A 20,215-nucleotide genomic window follows, 5' to 3' on the forward strand; every position below is an offset into this window, starting at 1 on the left:
TTAAATAGTATATTGTAGAGAAGTTCTAAGAATATAAAGATCTAGTTTTAAATAATAATAATAATAATAATAATAATACAAAGTAAAAAGGAAAAAAATGGGGATTAAAGAGAGAGAAAGATAATTGAGATTAAGGAAAGAGAAAGATTATTTTAAAAGCAATAAATAATTCAGATAAAAAATAAAAATTGTTTGGATATGAATATGAGATTTTTAAGAATTCATATTATTATTTTAAAAACTCTTAAATTAGATAAATTGAAAGATTAGATTATTTATTTAAAACCTTTATCCAAACCCTTTATATAAGAAAATTTCCTTTTATATATATACATGTGTATATATATATATATATATATTCATTGTAATTATTTACGTGAGAAAATAATTAAGAGAAAGCGAGAAGATGCTGCCGTCCTTTAAGAGCGGGCGAATGTGGCATCCACGAGAAAGTGGAGTTTACGTGTATTAGTTTTACCAAAGCAGGCGTGCAAAGGTTGTGGTTTCCACACGAAAGTGGATTCCATTTCTTATTTTAATCATTTGGCTTTTCATATGTACACCACCTTTGATGATATGTCTATCTAGAAGCCCTTTTTCTCCTCCTCTCCTAATTGCTTTCTCCTCGTATTAATTAACTGAAATATGCACGCACTTAAACTAAAATAAAGTAAGTATGGAAAAGGAGGTCAATGTTTATAAGATTTAGGTCAACAAATGTGTAATATAATATATTAACCTCCCATTGGGAAAAAAAATTATATGTATGCGAAAATTAATGTTGGTTTTTTTAAATTTTTTTTTATCGTTTTTTAAATTTATAGTTATCACTGTTTTAACAAATATAACACAATTACGTATAAGCCTACTTAGAATTACTGGAGCAATAATCAAACACTACTCTGCCAGTCTATTCATTTGATTATTACATAACGTTGCTTGTAAACAATTCATAAAAGCCTCTTTGGACTATCCAATATTCCCCCACCCCCCAAAAAAATAAAAAAGTCTATATATCTCTCACCCGTACACACTTTTACTTTGCTATATCGTAATTTAGCGTACTCTTTTATGAACATACCATATATATTATCTAACACCCAATTACACTCTTACTTCTACGAACATATATGTACAACACACTAATTACCAAAATAGATACAGACACACAAATAGACACACAGACTCCTGCACAAGCACACCTACACAAACACACATGCTCACTTACTTTCATATCGTGAAACAATCTTCTAGCTTTTATGAACATGCCATATTACATGTTTGACAGTCAAACACTCTTTGCTTTTACAAAACTACCATACACCAAACACAAGCATACACACGTATGCGCGCATACACATCCACTTCTACATGTGAAAACAGTATTTGTGAACATACCATATTTTACATATTTGACACCCAAGCACGCTCTTATCTACGAACATACCATATATAATTAAACAATTTATGAACATACCATATATATAACATAGTTATCAAAAAAATACCATTTATATATAACATTTTTTCCATATATGGCAAACTATGAGTATCATGTAACTATAAGATATTAATTCAAGATCCAACAAGTATATTATCTTTCTGAAAGAAATTACTTCATTTTGAATATATATGGGCTCAAAAACCAAGAAAAAAGAGAGGCACATTTTCTAACGGAAAAGAAAAGCAAAACTCCCTAAAATGTACATACACAAACAAAAGTTAATAATCAAAGTAACATAAATTAGATAGCCAGTAAAAGTTAGGTCAAAAGACATGGGTGATAGATTTGTATATATATATATATATATATATGTAGATGGTATTATAATTATTAGGCCATCGGGGTTATTGGGAAAATGGAAATCCAACGCAGCCCACATTCCATAAAAGTTTTTATTGCTACCTACTAAAACACTTATTTTTGTATCCAAAAGTTGAACATTATCACATATCACATTTAGTCTCTAACTTACATGGATTGTGGAATGTCCACCTGTTGAGAATTCTTCTTCTGTCACATGCGAGTCCATAGTTTTTCATACAACACCTATTGCCTATTTCCTAATTGCAGTCGTGTACGGTCTAACCATGTCATTGGATATCAACTTGCATATAAGTCCTAAAATATTTATTAATTTTATTGTTAATATATATATATTAGATCCAATAACTCTTTTTGGGTAGTAATTGAATATTTATTTTTGCGCATGCATGACTTGGATATTTTTTATTTTATGTATTTTCTGAGTTAATAGAGATGGAAAAGAGTACTTATAAATTGAAGCATAGACTGATGGTTGTAGGTAGGATATGCATGTGTAAGTGAGCAAAAGCAAAAGGAAAGTTGGTGGAAAGAAAGAAGCTTTGCAGTTTGCTCTCTCTCTCTCTCTCTCTCTCTCTCTCTCTCTCTCTCCTGATCTCCCACACAACAAATTAACACAAAGGTATGCACTTCTATTCCCTTCAACTATCATCCATAAGCTGCTTTTCATCATCATCATCATCATCCTAATTCTCTTTATTATACATTATAACATTATTCTTCATTCCATAAGTTGCTTTCAGCTTCCTGTAGCTCATTTTTACTCCCTTCTTTCCCTAGGACATGCTTATGCATATGCACATGACAATCTTTATATGAATAGTTATTATTAATTTGTTTTGGACATAAACATTTATGTCTTTAAACGGAACGAAAAGAAACATACAGCAATATATTGGCCAAATTGGTGGCGATTTGAAGGACACCTTGAAGTTGCAACGAATAAGCCTCAACTTTTGATTTTGAAGTCCAAAAGAAAAAATAATAATAAAAAAAAATTGCATGCATGTGTGCCAAGAAACAAATTCTAGATGCTTGTGTGTATATCTTCAAATCTTCACTGCAATTTGGATATTGGAACAAAATTATATAATTTGGGTATTAACCAGTCTTCCCCTTTCTTTTTTAGTTAATTTTATAATTAATTTCGTAATTGTAGGAGAAGCTTAATTGATTAGGGAAAAAAAAAAAAAAGAGGGAAATAAATAATCATATAAAATTAGAAGAGTAATTGATTGCTGACGACTATTCCACTGAAAACGAATGCACGGTTCGTGGGCCAAATTGGGCCCAGGATTAATCAAAACTTATCAAATCAAGTTCGTGCCAGTACGGAATCTACGGATTGAGCACTGAGTTCCAGTCTTTCTCACGCTATGAAAAATATTCTAATAATTATTTGCCCAATAGAAAATGGCTTAATTTTCTGACCTATCAACGACTTCCACTTGTCATGACCTACATTTCTCTTTAATCAACCAAACCCGACCCGAAATTTTTTTCCTAACTCATTACCCGGAATGTCATAACATTTTCTAAAATCAATTTCAATATCTGATTTCTTTTGCAAATATATGTATATATACATATATATATATATATATTCAATAATTGATTCTAGCCAGTTGGCAAGAAGGATTGTTTATTTGTTTAGTTCACTGTTCTTCAGAAAAAGAACCCAAAAAAAAAAAAAAAAAATCACTCTGCATTTTGAAGTAAATAAACAGATGTGAATTTTTTTTTCTTTTTTTCTTTTTTTCTTTTTTTTAACTTAACTATATTATCAAATTAAAAAATTAGAAAAGCAAAATGTGAAAGAGAAGAGTCATGATCATATGGATTGGATTGGATGGACACATTTTTTGTTCTAGAAAATCTCAACTACTCTTCAAAGATTCTTCTTCAAAGTCTTGATCAAACTGCTAAAAAATTTCTGTGACTTTTTTTGGGATTTCCAACATTCTTCAAATAGTGTTTTGAGAGTTTGGTGGTGCAAAATATACCTAGCACAGTGTTTATCTATTGCTTATTTTCCTGGTTCTTTCTCACAAGGGACAAAACTTTCCAAGATTTGGATCTAATTTTTTTCTTCCAAACAGGATTTAACAAACAATACGTTATACTTAAAAACAATCTTAATTCAAGCCTAGAAAATTATCGGACTTTACTTGTTTCTCTCTATAAATTATTCTTAGTCATTCAGCTATATATAAAATAAGATATGTCAAGTTACAAACTTCCAGGTGGCGGGGGAAAAAAAGCTATGATTTTATTTTATAGTTTCCAACATTTTATTCCAATAGAAAGAGGTTTATTATTTGATCTGTGGATATGTGCAATACTTCAAAGCCACAGAAAGTATTGCAGATGGTTTTCCAATAAGATTCTTGGAACTGCAAGAAACGACCATAGAAGTGTAGTCGTTTATATTATTAGTTCAGTTCATCTCCATATAATCTAGAAGAGACAATCAAATCTTTATTACGAAGGAAAGGTATATAGAGACAAATACAGAGAACATTTCTTACTTAAGTCTAAAGACCTTCCGTTTGAAAAGATAGAATAAAACTTGACCATTGTGGGGTACATGAACTAGAAGACAGACTTTTTAATACTATTCAATTTCCAAAAATAATTTATTTTATTTTATTTTTATATTATGCTTGGTGATTTTATCAGGGGATTGCACAACCAAGGGAGGTTGCTGAAGTTTCTAAGTCGGTCTCATATACGTTTCTTACATCTTTCTCTTCTGCATTGATTTTGACAATTATACTGAATTTATGAGCATGGGATTCTTTTTTTAATCCCTTCTTTGAATCCAGATTAGCCATGTTTGCCAAATGTTTGGGGGTACTATATATTATAAACAACAAATTATTAAGTACCCATTTAATAATTGCTCTTATGTGTTCAGACTGCTAATTCTACCGAACATTTCAAAAATTAGATTAAAGTTTAACCCATATGATATATATGCTAATGACTTATGTATCTACCTGCCTACCTCCCCCTATATTATAGATTAAAGACTTCAAAACAATTGAAAAAAAAAAAAAATGATATTGTACTTTTTGAGGTGGAAAGAGGTTGATCCCGTTATGAGATCACGTATAGAGCGTGTTGAGTTTCAACAATTATATATTATTTTTTGTATTACGTTGGACTTTATGAGTAAGTTCGGCCATGTTTCTTACTGATAATTATGTTTTGGAGACTTGCGTTGATGAATGAATGATGTTACATATTAAAAACAACATAACTGAGGAAGGTCCTATTGTGACAGAAGTCATCTGTCAACTTAAATTCCCATTGATGTTCTACTTCATTATCCCTCGTGAATAGCATCGTAGCCTCAAAGGCGATCATTCTTAGACGTGAGCTTTTTGGCTTTTCTTTCATATCTTTATAGCAAGAATACATATATATTTTTTGGTAATATCTTTATGGCACGAATATGATATAGCCATTGTACCTGTCATATTCGATCCTGAATTGCAAATTCTACTTTGTTCTCTAGTCTGAGTAGTTGCTAAAGCGAATAAAAGTTATTCATTTTCAGTAGCAAAAATAAATAAATAAATAAAAGCGGTGCCTAACATTGGTCTCAACTTCTTAACTTGTACCCAACAAAAAAAAAAAAAAAACCAAAAAAAGTCTTTATTTTGCATGGATTTTCTCTTTGCTTTGACACTAACTTCAATACTACTTAAAATGCAGCTTTCGGAGCTTCGATCTGAGACAACTGAATCTTATACAGTGGCACTGGGATTCGATCAGTTTAGTCAGATAATCAACACAGCTCATTATACAAGTAGAAGAAGAAGACAAAAATGCCTCTTGGTGTTTTCTTCAGGGATGCAAGGTAGAGTTTCCAACCAAACAATACTCATGGTGTTCTTTTTTGCTATATATATTTATACATACCTTTCATTGATCATATGTGATTTCAGGCTTGTTTTCAAATTGGATTCACTTGGGAAGGAAATACTTCGTATCGCGTTCCCTGCTGCTTTAGCAGTAGCCGCTGATCCCATTGCTTCTCTGATTGACACAGCTTTCATTGGCCATCTAGGTATGGCTGCTATATATACATCCTCTTAACATTTTCTTTTCACTTTTTAGTGTCTGCAAGTTGGCAATAGTATATACCTAACAAACTCAAAGTCTCCGGTGAAAGATCAAGTTTATTGATCTAAATCACAAACTAAATTGGTTCAAGTGGAGTAAAATATTCAAAACTGTTATTAGATGTTAAAGCTGGTATATGTTTTTTGGTGTATTATAGGACCTGTGGAACTTGCTGCGGCAGGGGTGTCAATAGCCTTGTTTAATCAAGCTTCAAGGATTACCATTTTCCCACTGGTCAGCATTACAACTTCTTTTGTGGCAGAGGAAGATACTATTGCACAGATAAAAATCAATGCAGAGAAAAGTGACAACTTGGAAAAGAGTTCAGATTTCAAATCAGGAGAACTTAACCATCTTGATCTTGATATTGAAAAGGGTGCAGCAAAACCAAAAGGTGATAATTTAGGTAAGGAACATTAATCAATTTCAGCTAAAGAAAGTGAAAATGATTAAAAGGGCTTAAAGCAGATTCTGATTCTGTTTTTTGGTCATGGAATAAAGTCACATCCAATACAAATGGAGAGAATTTGGAAAAGAGCTTATCTGAAAGCAGCAAAAAATTGGAGCTCAAGGTTGTGGAGAAGGAATCTAAAGCTGAGAATACAGAGAAAGATGCAGATGAAAATGCTAATTCAAAAGATTTAGAAGCAGGAAATGGTACTCTTTTCTGTTTTTCTCTCTCTGATTGATTGTGCAATTTTTCAAGTTGCAATGGTGCACATCATTAACATAATACTGATAATTAACAAGATTTGTGATATTGTTCTTAATCAGATTCCAATGCATCAGCATTGCAAAAGGTTCCAAATTCAGTCAACAGCAGCAACAAAAAGAATGCTGAAATCAACAAGGGAAGGAGGCACATAGCTTCAGCATCAACAGCACTGATTTTTGGCACCATACTTGGCCTCGTGCAAGCCATATTCCTAGTGTTTGGGGCCAAAACTCTCTTGGGTGTGATGGGAGTCAAATCTGTAAGTACTTTCATTGCCGCAGAGAAGTTAAATTTGAGCAACCATTAAGAATTTGATACAAGAAAGAAAAGTACTTTTGATTCACAATCTTGTTTCTTTTTTTTTTTTTTTTTTTTCGGTTGAACAGGATTCACCTATGCTAGCACCAGCACAAAAATACTTGGTCACAAGGTCATTTGGTGCTCCTGCAGTTCTACTAACATTGGCAATGCAAGGAATCTTTAGAGGGTTTAAAGATACAACAACTCCTTTATATGTCATACGTAAGCTAATTTTATCTGCCCCGTTTCTCTACCCTTAATTATTTCTACTAGAAAAAAAAATAATAATAATAATATCTTATAGTCCCTATTGGTCTTAATTAATACAGTTTTTGGATATGCAATCAACATTGCCTTGGATCCACTTCTTATCTTTGTCCTCCACATGGGTATCAGAGGTGCAGCTATTGCACATGTTTTTTCTCAGTGAGTAGAATCATCCTATCCCATCGCTTGTATATAATTATATTAATTTTTATGAAACATTTTTGTAACTTTGCAAAATTCATCTTCTCTCGAATTTACACGGTAGATGATCAATTTCAGGTACTTGATGGCACTCATCCTCTTCTTAATGCTAATGAGAAAAGTGGATCTCGTACCCCCAAGTCTTAAATATTTGCAGTTTGGTCGGTTTCTTAGAAATGGTAACAAGGAGCTCTGGTTTTCCTATACTAATTGTACTTGATATATAGCACACTTATTCATTATTATATATATCATGCTCTTCGGTTTTGACTGGGTATTCTGTGGATTGAAACAGGCAGCCTGTTATTAGCTAGAGTGATAGCAGTGACATTCTGTGTGACCTTAGCAGCATCTTTGGCTGCAAGGCTTGGTTCAACACCTATGGCTGCTTTTCAGACTTGTTTGCAAGTCTGGTTAACATCCTCTCTTCTCGCTGATGGTTTGGCTGTTGCTGTACAGGTTAACATTGTTTTTTCAACTTGAAATTGTTGCTTATATATATATATATATATAGCATGACCAGATAGTTCAAACGTTGCCCTGCTCTTTGTTTAGGCTATTCTCGCTTGTGCATTCGCGGAGAAAGACTATAAGAAGGCAACAGCTGCTGCAACTAGGGTTCTACAGGTACTACTCCAACATTTTTTTTTTTTTTTCATTATATGTTAAAAAAGAAGAATCACATAGACACTGCTGCATGAAACTATGTACTAAATTCTGATATGTTTACTGGTTTTTTGATGATGCAGATGAGTTTTGTTTTGGGGATAGGTTTGGCCCTTGTTGTTGGAGTTGGTTTGTACTTTGGAGCAGGAATATTTTCTAGAGATGTCAACGTTTTGCACCTTATAAGGATAGGCCTTCCGGTAATTATTCTAAATATATAAACACAAAGCTGAATTTTCTATTTTTCGTGTCCTTTCTCTTTCTTTATTTATTATCGTTAGTTAACTTGGTTTTATATATGTTTGTAATCCAAACATATGTATTACAGTTTGTTGCAGCCACACAGCCCATCAATTCCTTATCATTTGTGTTTGATGGCGTAAATTTTGGAGCATCGGATTTTGCATATTCTGCATACTCCCTGGTAATTATTAATCTATACATATATATATATATATACATATGTGAACTTAATTAATAATTGTTAAGTTCCATATGCATTAAGAAAAAATATTTCCTTAATTATGAATTAATCTGGTGATGATTAGGTTCTGGTGGCCATAGCAAGCATAGTATCTCTGTTTCTTATGTGTAGAAGTGAAGGTTTTGTTGGAATATGGATCGCTTTGACCATTTATATGGGGCTGCGCACATTGGCTGGTGTATGGAGGTAATCATCAATTATTGTCCCTTAATTTTGAAAAATTCATGCCCATATGTTATATCTAATTGCTAAAAAGCCACAACAGTAATCAAAAAAGCAAAAATTGCAGGACTTGAAGTGAAGCTAATTTATTTCAAAATAATAATAATAATAATAAGGTAATGAAGCTAATTGAAAGTCAAATTTGGGAATGGTTTTGCAGGATGGGGACAGGAACAGGACCTTGGCGTTTTCTGAGGGTCCCATTTTCAGCATAATTAATTAGTAATTAGGCGTTTTTGTAAAACCATAGATTTTTTGTGTATGCCTGAATAACAATTATCATTCTATATAGAGTATAGCTCTCTGCTATATTCCTATAATTATGATTATCGTTGGGCCAAATAAGATTGTTTCTTTTTATATCCCTTCTTTGTTATGTCATATATATATATATATATATATAGTGAAACATTTTATACACAACAAGAACAAGAACATGAAGAAGAGCTAGAAGAAGAAGATTTTAAAGAGGCAGAGTACTCCTTGGCCTTGTACTCTAGAGCTGTGTGAACGCCCCTTCCTTCACAATCCCTATATATATGATCCACTGAAACTTGTTATTTTTTTTAGAATTTTTTTTTTCCTCTTTTGGTTAGTGTACAAAATCATATATCATATATATACTCTTGGTTTTGTTCTGTTGAATTAATTTGCCTTTTTATGTTGCAAATATTTTAGTGATTAAAATATATTTTGTGCTTTTAAAAACAAAAAATATTACGCAATATTTGCAAACATTTTCGTGACTTCTTGTCTTGCAGTTATATCTTGCAACATGAACAGTATAATATACACATGAATATAGAAAAAATAAAAATAAAACCATACTTGTACTATATCGTAGCCAGAGATCCACGTGGCTTACTTTTGCCAAGCCACGTGTTCCACCACAGCTCTCTAGTTATTCGAACCAGGAAGGATCCTATCAATGTAAATATCAATTTGCGATATATATCTTTTACCAAAAAATAAAAGAATATTCATTTTATTACCAAAAAATAAAAAAGAGTATTTTTATTAGAAAGAATTAAAATTTACCCCCTCCCTCCCAAAAAAAAAAAAAAAGTTAAATTATTGGTCAGAGAAAGAATTTGGATTTTTTCTTTTATTAAAGAATTTATAAGTGCATACTTAACTGATAAAGCACACCAAGTAAGAGGAAAAATAAATAAATAAATAACCTATTATTCATTGACTAATATATGGGTTAGAGTGGATCATGAGCAAGCCATTTAGCAACCATGGCAAAGCATTCCCGGGGTTGGTACTCTGGAGCTGTGTGACCCCCTCCCTACACAAACCCAATCTATATCAATAGTCAATATCATATATTTATATGCTTACCACTTAATTTGCTCATACAATTACTATTAAAATGGTGAATAAATCTTGCCTTTAATGTTGCAAATGTCACTTGGTGATTTTCATTTGAATAAAACACTGTGTATCTAAATAAAAACACCCGGGAAAAAAAAAAAGAAAAAAAAATGGTACTTTAATAATGTTATGAGATATATAGCTTTTAGTTCATGAAATGAATACCAATAAAACAAAACAAACCCTGCAACTTGTCCATCGAGGAACCATGGTCTCCAAGGCTGGGCAATAGTCACATTCAGAGTTTCTATCCATGCTTGTGTGCTCAAATATGGAACGAGCAAGTCTTGGTCACCACTATTCATATGAAAATAGTATTAAATTAACTTCAAAGTTTTTATTTATTTCTTAATAAAATCCAAGAGTAACATGCATAGCTATAGGTTATAGCTAGCGTTCCTAAGATAATCACACAAACAATAACACTAAATTTTGTAATTAACCATATTTTAAAGAGTACAAGTGTCCAAATATTGTCTTAAAAATATATAATATTACCTGAAAATTAGAACTTGATAGCCTTTTTGGACCAAATTCCGATGATATTTGGCACTTCCTTCTGTATCATACAAATCGTATATGTACATTTTATCCCTAATAGTCCTATTGCATCTCTTCCATTCGTTAATGCTTCCCTACAAATTCTCATTAATGTACTAATTACATTAAGTAATTACTCAAAACAATTATATAATCTACCAAGAAACTAACAAAATTGATCTTATTCATATATAAACCTTGTGAATGTGAAGAGCTCTCTGAACCGTCGGATCATTAGCCCAGATATATGAGTATACATAGTTATGTTCCTGCGAACACAAAGATGATCAAGTAATTATATTTATATATGATTTGTATATATATATATGCAATAGTAGAGAGAGAGAGAGAGAGAGAGAGAGAGATTTACTCGACATTGGGTTTGATAAGGAAGTTGAGAAGACGAAGGTAAACCAAGTAGGTAGTCCTCTATTAGAAAACCTGGATCCCATTGTAATACTGTGCGTTTGGATGATGACACGTAGTCTACCGGACATTTATTTTCCAGTATATTTCCAATCTCTAGGTATACAAGACACTACAAATTCAATCCTAAATTAACATATATATAATATATGCATGCATTTTGAATATCAGCCTCCTATATAAATTACAATGCAGAATTTACACTCACATCCCATATATATGCCTCTATATTTCCAAATCTACAAAAATAACCACTCACATTTTCGTTTTGTTGCAATGTCACCCATTTTGTATACACTAAAAAAATAAAATACGCAAAAACTTATAACCCATAAATGTCTCATTTTCAAGTAATTATAATTATATGGAATGAGTTTTCGCTGATCAGTACTCACCTCACTAACAGCATTGAAATCGTTTTCGCACAACTCATTGTTTGGATCTCTAATCACGTATTCACCTTTGCAATTGGTTTTAATTGACTGCAAAACACCACAAAATCAGAAGAAAAAAAAAATACAAATTTTATTGGACAAGTTAATTTTGTAACAAACACAAGTAAGAATTCAAAATGTGTACATGCTCAGAGCAAATAGATGGTCTCCCTTGGCAGACATAATTAAACATAAAGAAAATTAATTAACAATTATTACCTATATACACTAATAATACAGAATAAACATGTGTATGGATTTAAAAAATAAAAAATAAAAAAAATAAAAAAGAAGAAGAAGAACGAGAAGAAGAAGAAGAGAGGAAATTTAATTCACCTCATATAGTTGATCTGATATAAGAGCCCTTCGGTGACCAAATTCAATTCTGGAGTTATACTCATCGCGTCGTTTTGTCATTGGATTTCCAAGCATATATCCCTAATTTAGTTCACTATATACATTAATCAAAATCCTAATGATAAAAAATAATAATAATAATACATATATAGCTGAAAATTAGTATAAATTATTTAGCTATGGACATGAAGGTGAGTTATACTCATCGTGTTGATGTGTTGTTTTGTCATTTTGTCATTGGACTTGTTTCACTTTAGACATTAATCAAATGTATAAACACTTATATAGCTGAAAAAATTAGCTATGGCCTTGCAGGTGAAATTTTTTGTCACCTTGAGGTTGATCTTTGGCTTCTCTCCGACTTCATTACCTAAATATTAAACACGGCAATTAGCATCATTAAGCTAAATCTAAAGAATATAATTATTGTTATTTTTAATTTATGTTATACAATTAAGTTAAATAATCGTATAGTTTTTGCCTGATCTCCTAGTCAAACAAATTAATTAGTTCAATCTTGAAAAGGAATTAAAAGAAAGAAATATGAATTACTAATTACTAGTAGTTGATACTATATAATGAAATAGGTACATATACGTATATATACCATTAGTTATCTCCTGAACAATGACTGGGAGAACAACGCCCGAGTAAGAATCACCGGCAAGGTAAAGTGGGTTTTTCCGGAACTTTGGATGACCTATAAGCCACTGCCATATATATATATATATATATGCAGTATTTTTAATTATGAATAACCAAACTCATTTTGTTTAGAAATTAAAAACAAAAAACAAAAACCAAAAACCAAAAACCTTACCAAAAAAAAAAAAAAAAAAAGAGGACTAATATATATTAGTATTAATTTGGTTAGTTAATTACCTTCTTAAGAAAATCATAGTTTATTGCTGCTGATATAGTATCAGAGACATTGTATGCTTCCCATCTCTTTGCATATGAAAATCCAGACCCCACAGGTGCATCTAAATATATTATGTTGGCAAGCTGCGAAATTAAATATAAAATTTTAAAAATAAATTTAAATATATACTATGGTTTAATTAGTTATTAATCATCAAAGACCTTTGTCCATGAGTATGGATTCAATTTCAAAATTGTTGAACTCCAACTGGATTTCTCCAAGTCGATTGACAATGGACCTACAAATGTAAAGTGTAAAATACCAACAAAAAAAAATATATATATATATATATATCATAGTTTTTATTTTCAATTTAATAAGTAATAATTCCATTAAATTCAGAAATAGATGAGGTTTCGTGATTGAACCTATTTCAAAGAGGAGACTGGAAAGGCCAGAACAACCAGGTCCTCCGGTGAGCCAAAGCACAAGAGGGTCTTCTTCAGGACTGTTTTCAGACTCTATGAAGTAATAGAAAAGCTGTATGTCCTCCAATTCACCCACTCCAACATACCTATTGAATATAATATTTAATACCACAAAAATAATATAATTATTTCCAGAAATCATAAATATTTGTTTTATATATATATATATATATAGGTCAATCAATGGCAAAATAAATGAATAAATAAATAAAGCATACCCAGTTTCAAGTTTGAAAGGTAGGGGGTACTGAGGAAATCCAGGCAGGCTGTCGATCATCCATTTTGATGAAGCATTAACATTGTTTGAGACAGATAACAACATAAGGACTAGTGCATACATAAACGGCGTCGTTTTTGAACGAAGAAAACATGGTGGCCGCGAGGAGATTGCCATGCCTTGCCTTGCCTGCCACCTTTATCACCACCACTTTTATTGCTAAAGAGGAGGAGTAGTCTCTCTAAAATTAAATTTACCTCTCAATTGCTAGCCAGATGTGAAATGACGATGAAGAGTGAAGGAGAACTACCAAATCTCTGGCACAGCGTTGTTACCATATAAGTGGTGCAAGAGCCACCTATGATTCATGAATATTACCCCCCTTCAAGTTTTTAATTTTTATTTTAAAATATATAATTGCTTTTTTCTTTTAATTTTAATAATTTTATGTCTAAAGTAATTATTTTATATATATATATATATATATTGTGTCATCAATTAAAATTGTGTAGCAACTAATGAAAATTTTGATATTGTGCTTCATTATATATAAGGTATATGTGGTAATTGTATTATGGGAAAGTATTATGTTAATCCTTCTATATTTCATATGCATTTTCAGAATTTATTATGATTTTCATTTTTATTTTTTTATGTTAAAAATATTAATATAGAAAAGTATATTCTTCAGCTGCACTTAAACAGTCAAATAAAATATAAATTCTACTGGTTAGATGGTGATCACCCATAATAATAAATATCATTTTTCATTTGTAATTTATCAAGATCGGTCAAAATACTCAAAGTCAAAGAAAAAGATTTGGGGTGACAAGAATTTATGGAAAGTTAGTATTATTATTATTATTATTATTATTTTCTCGTTGAACTATTTTTCGATAATATATTTTTTTTCATCTAACTTCTTAGTTCTAAACCAAAAAACGTGGTTCTTCATTTATTTGGAGTCAAACATATGATTGATAATAGACCCAAAAAAAATGATTAATCGTTAATGATTTTGTACTTGATTAAGTTCAATCATATATGAATTCTCTTATCATGCTTTTATAATGACTTTATCATACTTACATTACTTTATATACATATATATTAGAAGTCTCTTACCATTTTTTTGGATTACAGGTTAAAATTTAAATTTGTATTTGAGATTTATATATAATATAAGTCACTTTTAATAAAAAAAAGTATTATAACCCTTGTATCGATTTTTAAATCATTTCAATTGAACTTTAAAAATATATTTGGAATCATATAAATTTGTACATGAATCACTTTGTAATTTTTATATTTCACTATACTAAATAGGTTGAAGCATTAATATTTGAGACAGACATCAACACAAGTAGTACATGGAGAAATGGGATCAAATTGGATTTGCAAATCTACTTATTTCCATTTGCTTAATTATTAGAGTAAAAATATAAAAATAAAAAAATAATAGAGAGAGAGAGAGAGAGAGAGAGAGAGAGAGAGAGAGAGAGAGAGAGAAATTAATGGTGTGGATTATACAAATGAAGATACTTGATCATATTGTTGACAAAAATATTAGAAACCTTCTAATATTGAGTAAAGAGAGGTACATGGGCAAACCACCTATCAACCATGGCAAGGCATTCCTTGGGCCTGAACTCCGGAGCTGTGTGACCCGCATCCTAATCCACAAACCCATTATGGATCTTGTTAACATTTCCTTTGTTGCTTAATTAATTTGCAAAATCATACACACACACACACACACACACACACACACACACACACATATACATAGACTTTTATTTTGCTGGCGTAGTTGCCCAAGTTATGCTAGGCATTGGCAAACTTTCATTGTTGAAAGACATATAATTCATATTTAAAAAAAAAAAAAAAAAAAAAAGAAAGAAACGAAAGTAAATACAAAAATAAAAAATCATTTAGTATCAAAACATCGCCAACGCCAAGTATGCATAATATGGGTGACTATGCGTAGTAGGATGATACTGTATATACACAATCATCCATGCATACATTAAAGAGATATGATCAATTATAATCTAGTAGACTATATTGCTAACATCATATATGGTGGGCAACATATTAAGGGTAGAATCTATAAATTAGAGACAGACCAAAATAATTGTATAATTTTTGTACTCTTTTTTTTATATGTTGTACTGCGTTAATGTTGCCTACCATAATATTAGCAATATGCAATCCACTGGATCAAAATGTATATTTTATAGAGACACACTTGGCATTGCTCAACAAATTAGTTGAGAATTAATTTCACTGGTGAGTTCTTGCCTTTACTGTCGCAAATGTCAACTGGCCATTATCTGTATAATATTGCACTGTGTATCTGAAATATATATGTAGATATATATATAATAAAGACAATTAGTGGTCTCAATAAGAGAAGATTGTCAATTTAAGAAAAAAAATCATCAACTTAATAAAAAGAAAATTAAAAGTTGTTTTTTAAAAAAAAAAAAAAAAAGAATGAAAATTGAGATTCAGAAAAATAAAATATTAAATTACTAACCCTGCAACTTGTCCATCGACAAACCATGGTGTCCAAGCACGTCCAACAGTCAAATTGAGAGCTTCAATCCATGCCAGTGTTCCCACATAGGGAATTATGAAATCTTGATCACCACTATATATTGAGCACATTAAGAGACAAATATATTTTGTTCATATTATACATTAATGAAATGAATCTGTAATTTAATTAATTAAGTACATTAATAATGTTACTAATTTCATTTCTCTGACAAACTGCTACCCTTTTCATGCAATAAATAATATTACCTGTAGACTAATACTCGATAGCCTTTGTTCTTGAGATTCTGATGATAATCGACACTACTTGTGACGTCATGAACGTATGGTATGGTAAGATTGCATCTTGTCCACCCCTGTTTACTTCCCTGTATATTAAATTTTATATATAAATATATAAACTACATATATATAATAATCAATTAATACCAATTAGTATTAATTGGTATTCTTCAATTAAATAGAACTTTAATAATTAATTACGATAAACCTTTCGAATTTGGAGAGCATCCTGAACACTTTGATTATTAACCCAAGCATAAGAGTATAGATAGTGATAATCCTGCACAAAACAGAAATCAGCTGTCATATTATTTAAAATAAAATAAATATAACAATGATCTATTGTCTATTAGTTTAAGCTTTTTAAAATTAAAAAGCAGTAATTCAACTCCTAATGAAAATGAAGAGAGAGAGAGAGAGAGAGAGAGATTTACCCGACACATTGAGGGTTGATTATGCAGTTGAGAAACTGAAAGTAAGAGATGAATTGAATCCTCTGTGAATGTGGTCATTGGGGACCATGATTTTAAAAACACCTTTGGTTTTGGGGAGGCATGAACTGGACACCTAGGTTCCAATATATGTGCGGTAGATAATTTATCTGTGCACTAGAAAAATACCAAAAAAAAAAAAAAAAAAAAGAAAGAAATCATTGAGATCTAATTGATTATATTAATTCTTGCATGAATAATATATATTTATATATATATATATATATGTAATCTCACTCACCTCGTGAAAAGCCTCCATATCTTTATTGCATAATGCATTCTCTTGATCAATATTCACGTCTTCCCCATTGCAATTGGTTTTAATTGACTGCAAATTAAAATATTGAAAATTAAAAAAAATATATATGATTTAAGATAAATTAATATGTTGTTTAACACATATTTGTATGAGCGCAGATATATAGATCACCCACAGAAATTAGATGATCAATTAAAAAAAGAAGAGCATGCAATGTAACCCATTAATAATTGCAAATTAGCATCAATTAATTTTGCTTAAAACCAAATGGGGGTGCTTAAAAACCTTATAGAGTTGATCCGATATAAGCGCCTTTCGATAACTGAATTCAACTTTGGAATTAACATCATCGTGTAGGTATGTCACAGGATTGCCAAGTATATATCCCTGTTTTCGGTTTAAGTAATTATTAATGTATAAACATACAAAAACAAAGTTTAGATAGTCGAAATTAGCTAGAAATTAAGTGATAATAATTTTAGAAGGTGAAATTTTATCACCTTGAGATTCATTGATGGCTCAACACCAGCTTCATTACCTAAAACATATATAATTAACTAAAAAATTAAGTAATTACAGTCTAGATCATCATCATCATCATCGTCATGTATATATAAATGATGAATATAAGAATAATGTTTTTTGATTTTATCTATATATCATATATATATATATATACATATGTATATATATATAAGGGATATATGATTTCCTTAGTTGTCAAAGCACATAACAACAGTACATATATGTAGATAATTTATGAAATTAATTGTTATCGATGAATATTACCATTAGCTATATCCTGAACAAGGATTGGAACAATAATGCCCGAATAAGAATCACCCGCAATGTAAAGTGGATTTTTGAGGAATTTGGGGTGAGTCATTAACCACTGCGTAACATCAAAAAATTAATTCATTAATTCAGATAAAATAAAAATAAACATAATATTATTTAATTCATTGCGAAAAATAAATAAATAAAAATTGAATAAGTAGAAAGATTAAATTAGTGGAATTAATAAAAATTTGTTTTCAATATATATGCAACATCAACTTCTAACTTTTATATAATATTCTTCTTAAATTTGTTTTCAAAGAAGAAGAAGTAGCAGAAGCAGCATGCAGCAGCTAACCTTTCTAAGAAAATCATAGTTTGTTGTGGCGGATAAAGTATCAGAAGTGTTGTATGCCTGCCATGTGGTTGCATACGAAAATCCAGTCCCTACAGGTCCATCTAAAAAAATAATGTTGGCAACCTGCAAATTAACTTAAAAACTAGAATTAATAAAGTATGACTTTTAGTTATGAATTAAATACAACTTAATTGCATAATTAATTTATCAAGAAAAAAAATTTTCAAAATTAGGCTTTCTTAAAAGGAAATTGTAATTAATTAATCAGAAAGAGGGAAGAAGCTACGTGTAATCCTCTATTTTATAAACATAATAAAAAAAATGGAAAAAAGAAAAAAGCCTCTGACCTTAGTCCATGAGTATGGATTATAAATCAAAGTTGTTGAATTCCAACTGGCCATTTCATAGTCAAATGATAATGGACCTACCACAACAAGTCAATTGGATATGTCATTAAAGGAAATTAAGAAGGTATTTTGTGATTGAATAAGCTCTTGTAATTTTAAGATTAACTAAAATCCAAGACATACAGATACATAATAAATATATATATATATATATATGCCCAGAACAAAAGGTCAAAAAATGAAATAAAAATATACCTATTTCATAAATGAGACCGGATAAAGCAGAACAACCAGGCCCTCCGGTGAGCCAGAGCACAAGAGGGTCATCTTCTGGACTTTTTTCCGATTCAATAAAGTAATAGAATAGCTGTATCTCATCCTTTTCCCCAACCCCCACATACCTTTTTATTTAACAAACCTCATAATAATTTAAAACACCAATTTAAATTATTATATGTATATAGTCAAAGATATCAAAAGAGCAGAGAGAGAGAGAGAGAGAGAGAGAGAGAGCTTAATTCATAAGCAATTAATATTGAATAAATTAATCAATTAATGAAACAAGATAATTTTTAAGCAGAGATAGATATATATACCCAGTTTCAAGTTTGAAAGGTAGATCTCCATGAAATCCCGGTAGGATCTTGATGATGTTCTGTGATGAAACAATGGAGGAGATAGCCAATAGAAGAACCGTACGAAGAAGAAGCCCAAATCTTGATTCCATGTTATCACTCTTCTCCATAGCCCACCAAAATATAATATTGTTGATCCACCAAAATTCAGAATTCAAATACATATAGTAATTACTTGGTCAAACTGTGAATTCAAATCATAACCATGTACAAACAGCTATCAATGATTCAGATCATAATCACAAACTATATTTTTGGGCAGATATGTTTTTCTGATTAATTTTTTAATTAACATTTAAAACAATATGTAGGTGTTTCAGCCCCACCATACTACACGTTGAGATAAAATTATTTAATTAATAAATTTATTGATCCTGTCAACATTGTCATTAATTTACTGATCACGTGATAATTTTTTAAATATATTCATTAATTAGGGTGCAGTGCGTACAGAGACCATCTTGATTATTAACATTGTTTGTTCTTTTTCGAGTGTTAGAATATTATCTCAAATTGATTGGAAAAAAAAAACCTTGCGAACTCCACCATATATATTATCTACTTTGTAATAGACTTTTTAATTACAATATTGCTCCACGTGTCAGTATTTGATAGCTGTATGAGCGTATATATAAGAAACGTGTTTGATTGGTGTATAAGCATATATATATATATATATAATATAAAATAATTATGTTATACTTAACTAGACATAGTAAATGGCCCAATGCTATGAGTTACTTTTAATATTGCATTAATAGTTTTTTGGAATACAATGTTTATTTTTTTATATAAAAATTTATTATTTCATTAAATTTATATTAAATTATTTGCTAATACATTTTTAAATCTTAACATTTTAACCTATTCAAAAATTAAAAAATTGATCATAAATCTAATTTTATATTATATATATAGCGCCCAATTAAATTTTGTTCCATTAACTATATCAATCCAACAATAATAGTTAAATTATTATCTATCTAAATATTATT

The 20,215-nt window shown here is 30.3% G+C and overlaps 3 protein-coding genes across 4 annotated transcripts; 1 reads left to right on the forward strand and 2 right to left on the reverse strand.

Annotated features, from left to right (window-relative positions):
* Positions 1-2,287: 2,287 nt before the first annotated feature.
* LOC125420376 (protein DETOXIFICATION 42) lies at positions 2,288-9,173 on the forward strand. 2 transcript variants are annotated; one of them, XM_048473060.2, is made up of 15 exons: positions 2,288-2,447; positions 5,546-5,690; positions 5,779-5,900; positions 6,114-6,362; positions 6,458-6,613; positions 6,731-6,930; positions 7,058-7,193; positions 7,301-7,397; positions 7,518-7,618; positions 7,735-7,898; positions 7,995-8,066; positions 8,189-8,305; positions 8,434-8,529; positions 8,654-8,775; positions 8,972-9,173. In XM_048473060.2, exons 2-15 carry the CDS (start codon positions 5,659-5,661, stop codon positions 9,024-9,026), a joined length of 1,719 nt encoding a protein of 572 aa, XP_048329017.2. In that variant the 5' UTR covers positions 2,288-2,447; positions 5,546-5,658; the 3' UTR covers positions 9,027-9,173. The 2 variants fall into 2 exon arrangements, with proteins under 2 accessions (XP_048329017.2, XP_060669961.1); XM_060813978.1 differs by lacking the exon at positions 2,288-2,447 and having other exon boundaries at positions 5,459-5,690.
* An 845-nt stretch (positions 9,174-10,018) lies between these two features.
* LOC107417583 (serine carboxypeptidase-like 18) lies at positions 10,019-13,635 on the reverse strand. Its single transcript, XM_048467002.2, has 13 exons — positions 13,514-13,635; positions 13,236-13,381; positions 13,029-13,105; positions 12,828-12,950; positions 12,553-12,655; positions 12,278-12,315; positions 11,925-12,026; positions 11,550-11,636; positions 10,926-10,997; positions 10,687-10,823; positions 10,372-10,485; positions 10,205-10,259; positions 10,019-10,102 (listed from the first exon to the last, which is right to left on the reverse strand). The coding sequence occupies exons 1-13, from the start codon at positions 13,633-13,635 to the stop codon at positions 10,019-10,021; spliced, it is 1,260 nt and encodes a 419-aa protein (XP_048322959.2).
* Positions 13,636-14,901: 1,266 nt separating this feature from the next.
* Positions 14,902-20,090, reverse strand: LOC107417584 (serine carboxypeptidase-like 8). The gene is made up of 14 exons (XM_048473061.2): positions 19,182-20,090; positions 18,841-18,986; positions 18,586-18,662; positions 18,239-18,361; positions 17,893-17,995; positions 17,604-17,641; positions 17,389-17,490; positions 17,086-17,172; positions 16,788-16,961; positions 16,562-16,633; positions 16,321-16,439; positions 16,052-16,165; positions 15,814-15,868; positions 14,902-15,185 (listed from the first exon to the last, which is right to left on the reverse strand). Exons 1-14 carry the CDS (start codon positions 19,382-19,384, stop codon positions 15,090-15,092), a joined length of 1,509 nt encoding a protein of 502 aa, XP_048329018.2. The 5' UTR covers positions 19,385-20,090; the 3' UTR covers positions 14,902-15,089.
* Between the last annotated feature and the right edge of the window lie 125 nt (positions 20,091-20,215).

The sequence above is a fragment of the Ziziphus jujuba genome, chromosome 2 (assembly GCF_031755915.1).
Source record: "Ziziphus jujuba cultivar Dongzao chromosome 2, ASM3175591v1".
NCBI lineage: Eukaryota > Viridiplantae > Streptophyta > Magnoliopsida > Rosales > Rhamnaceae > Ziziphus > Ziziphus jujuba.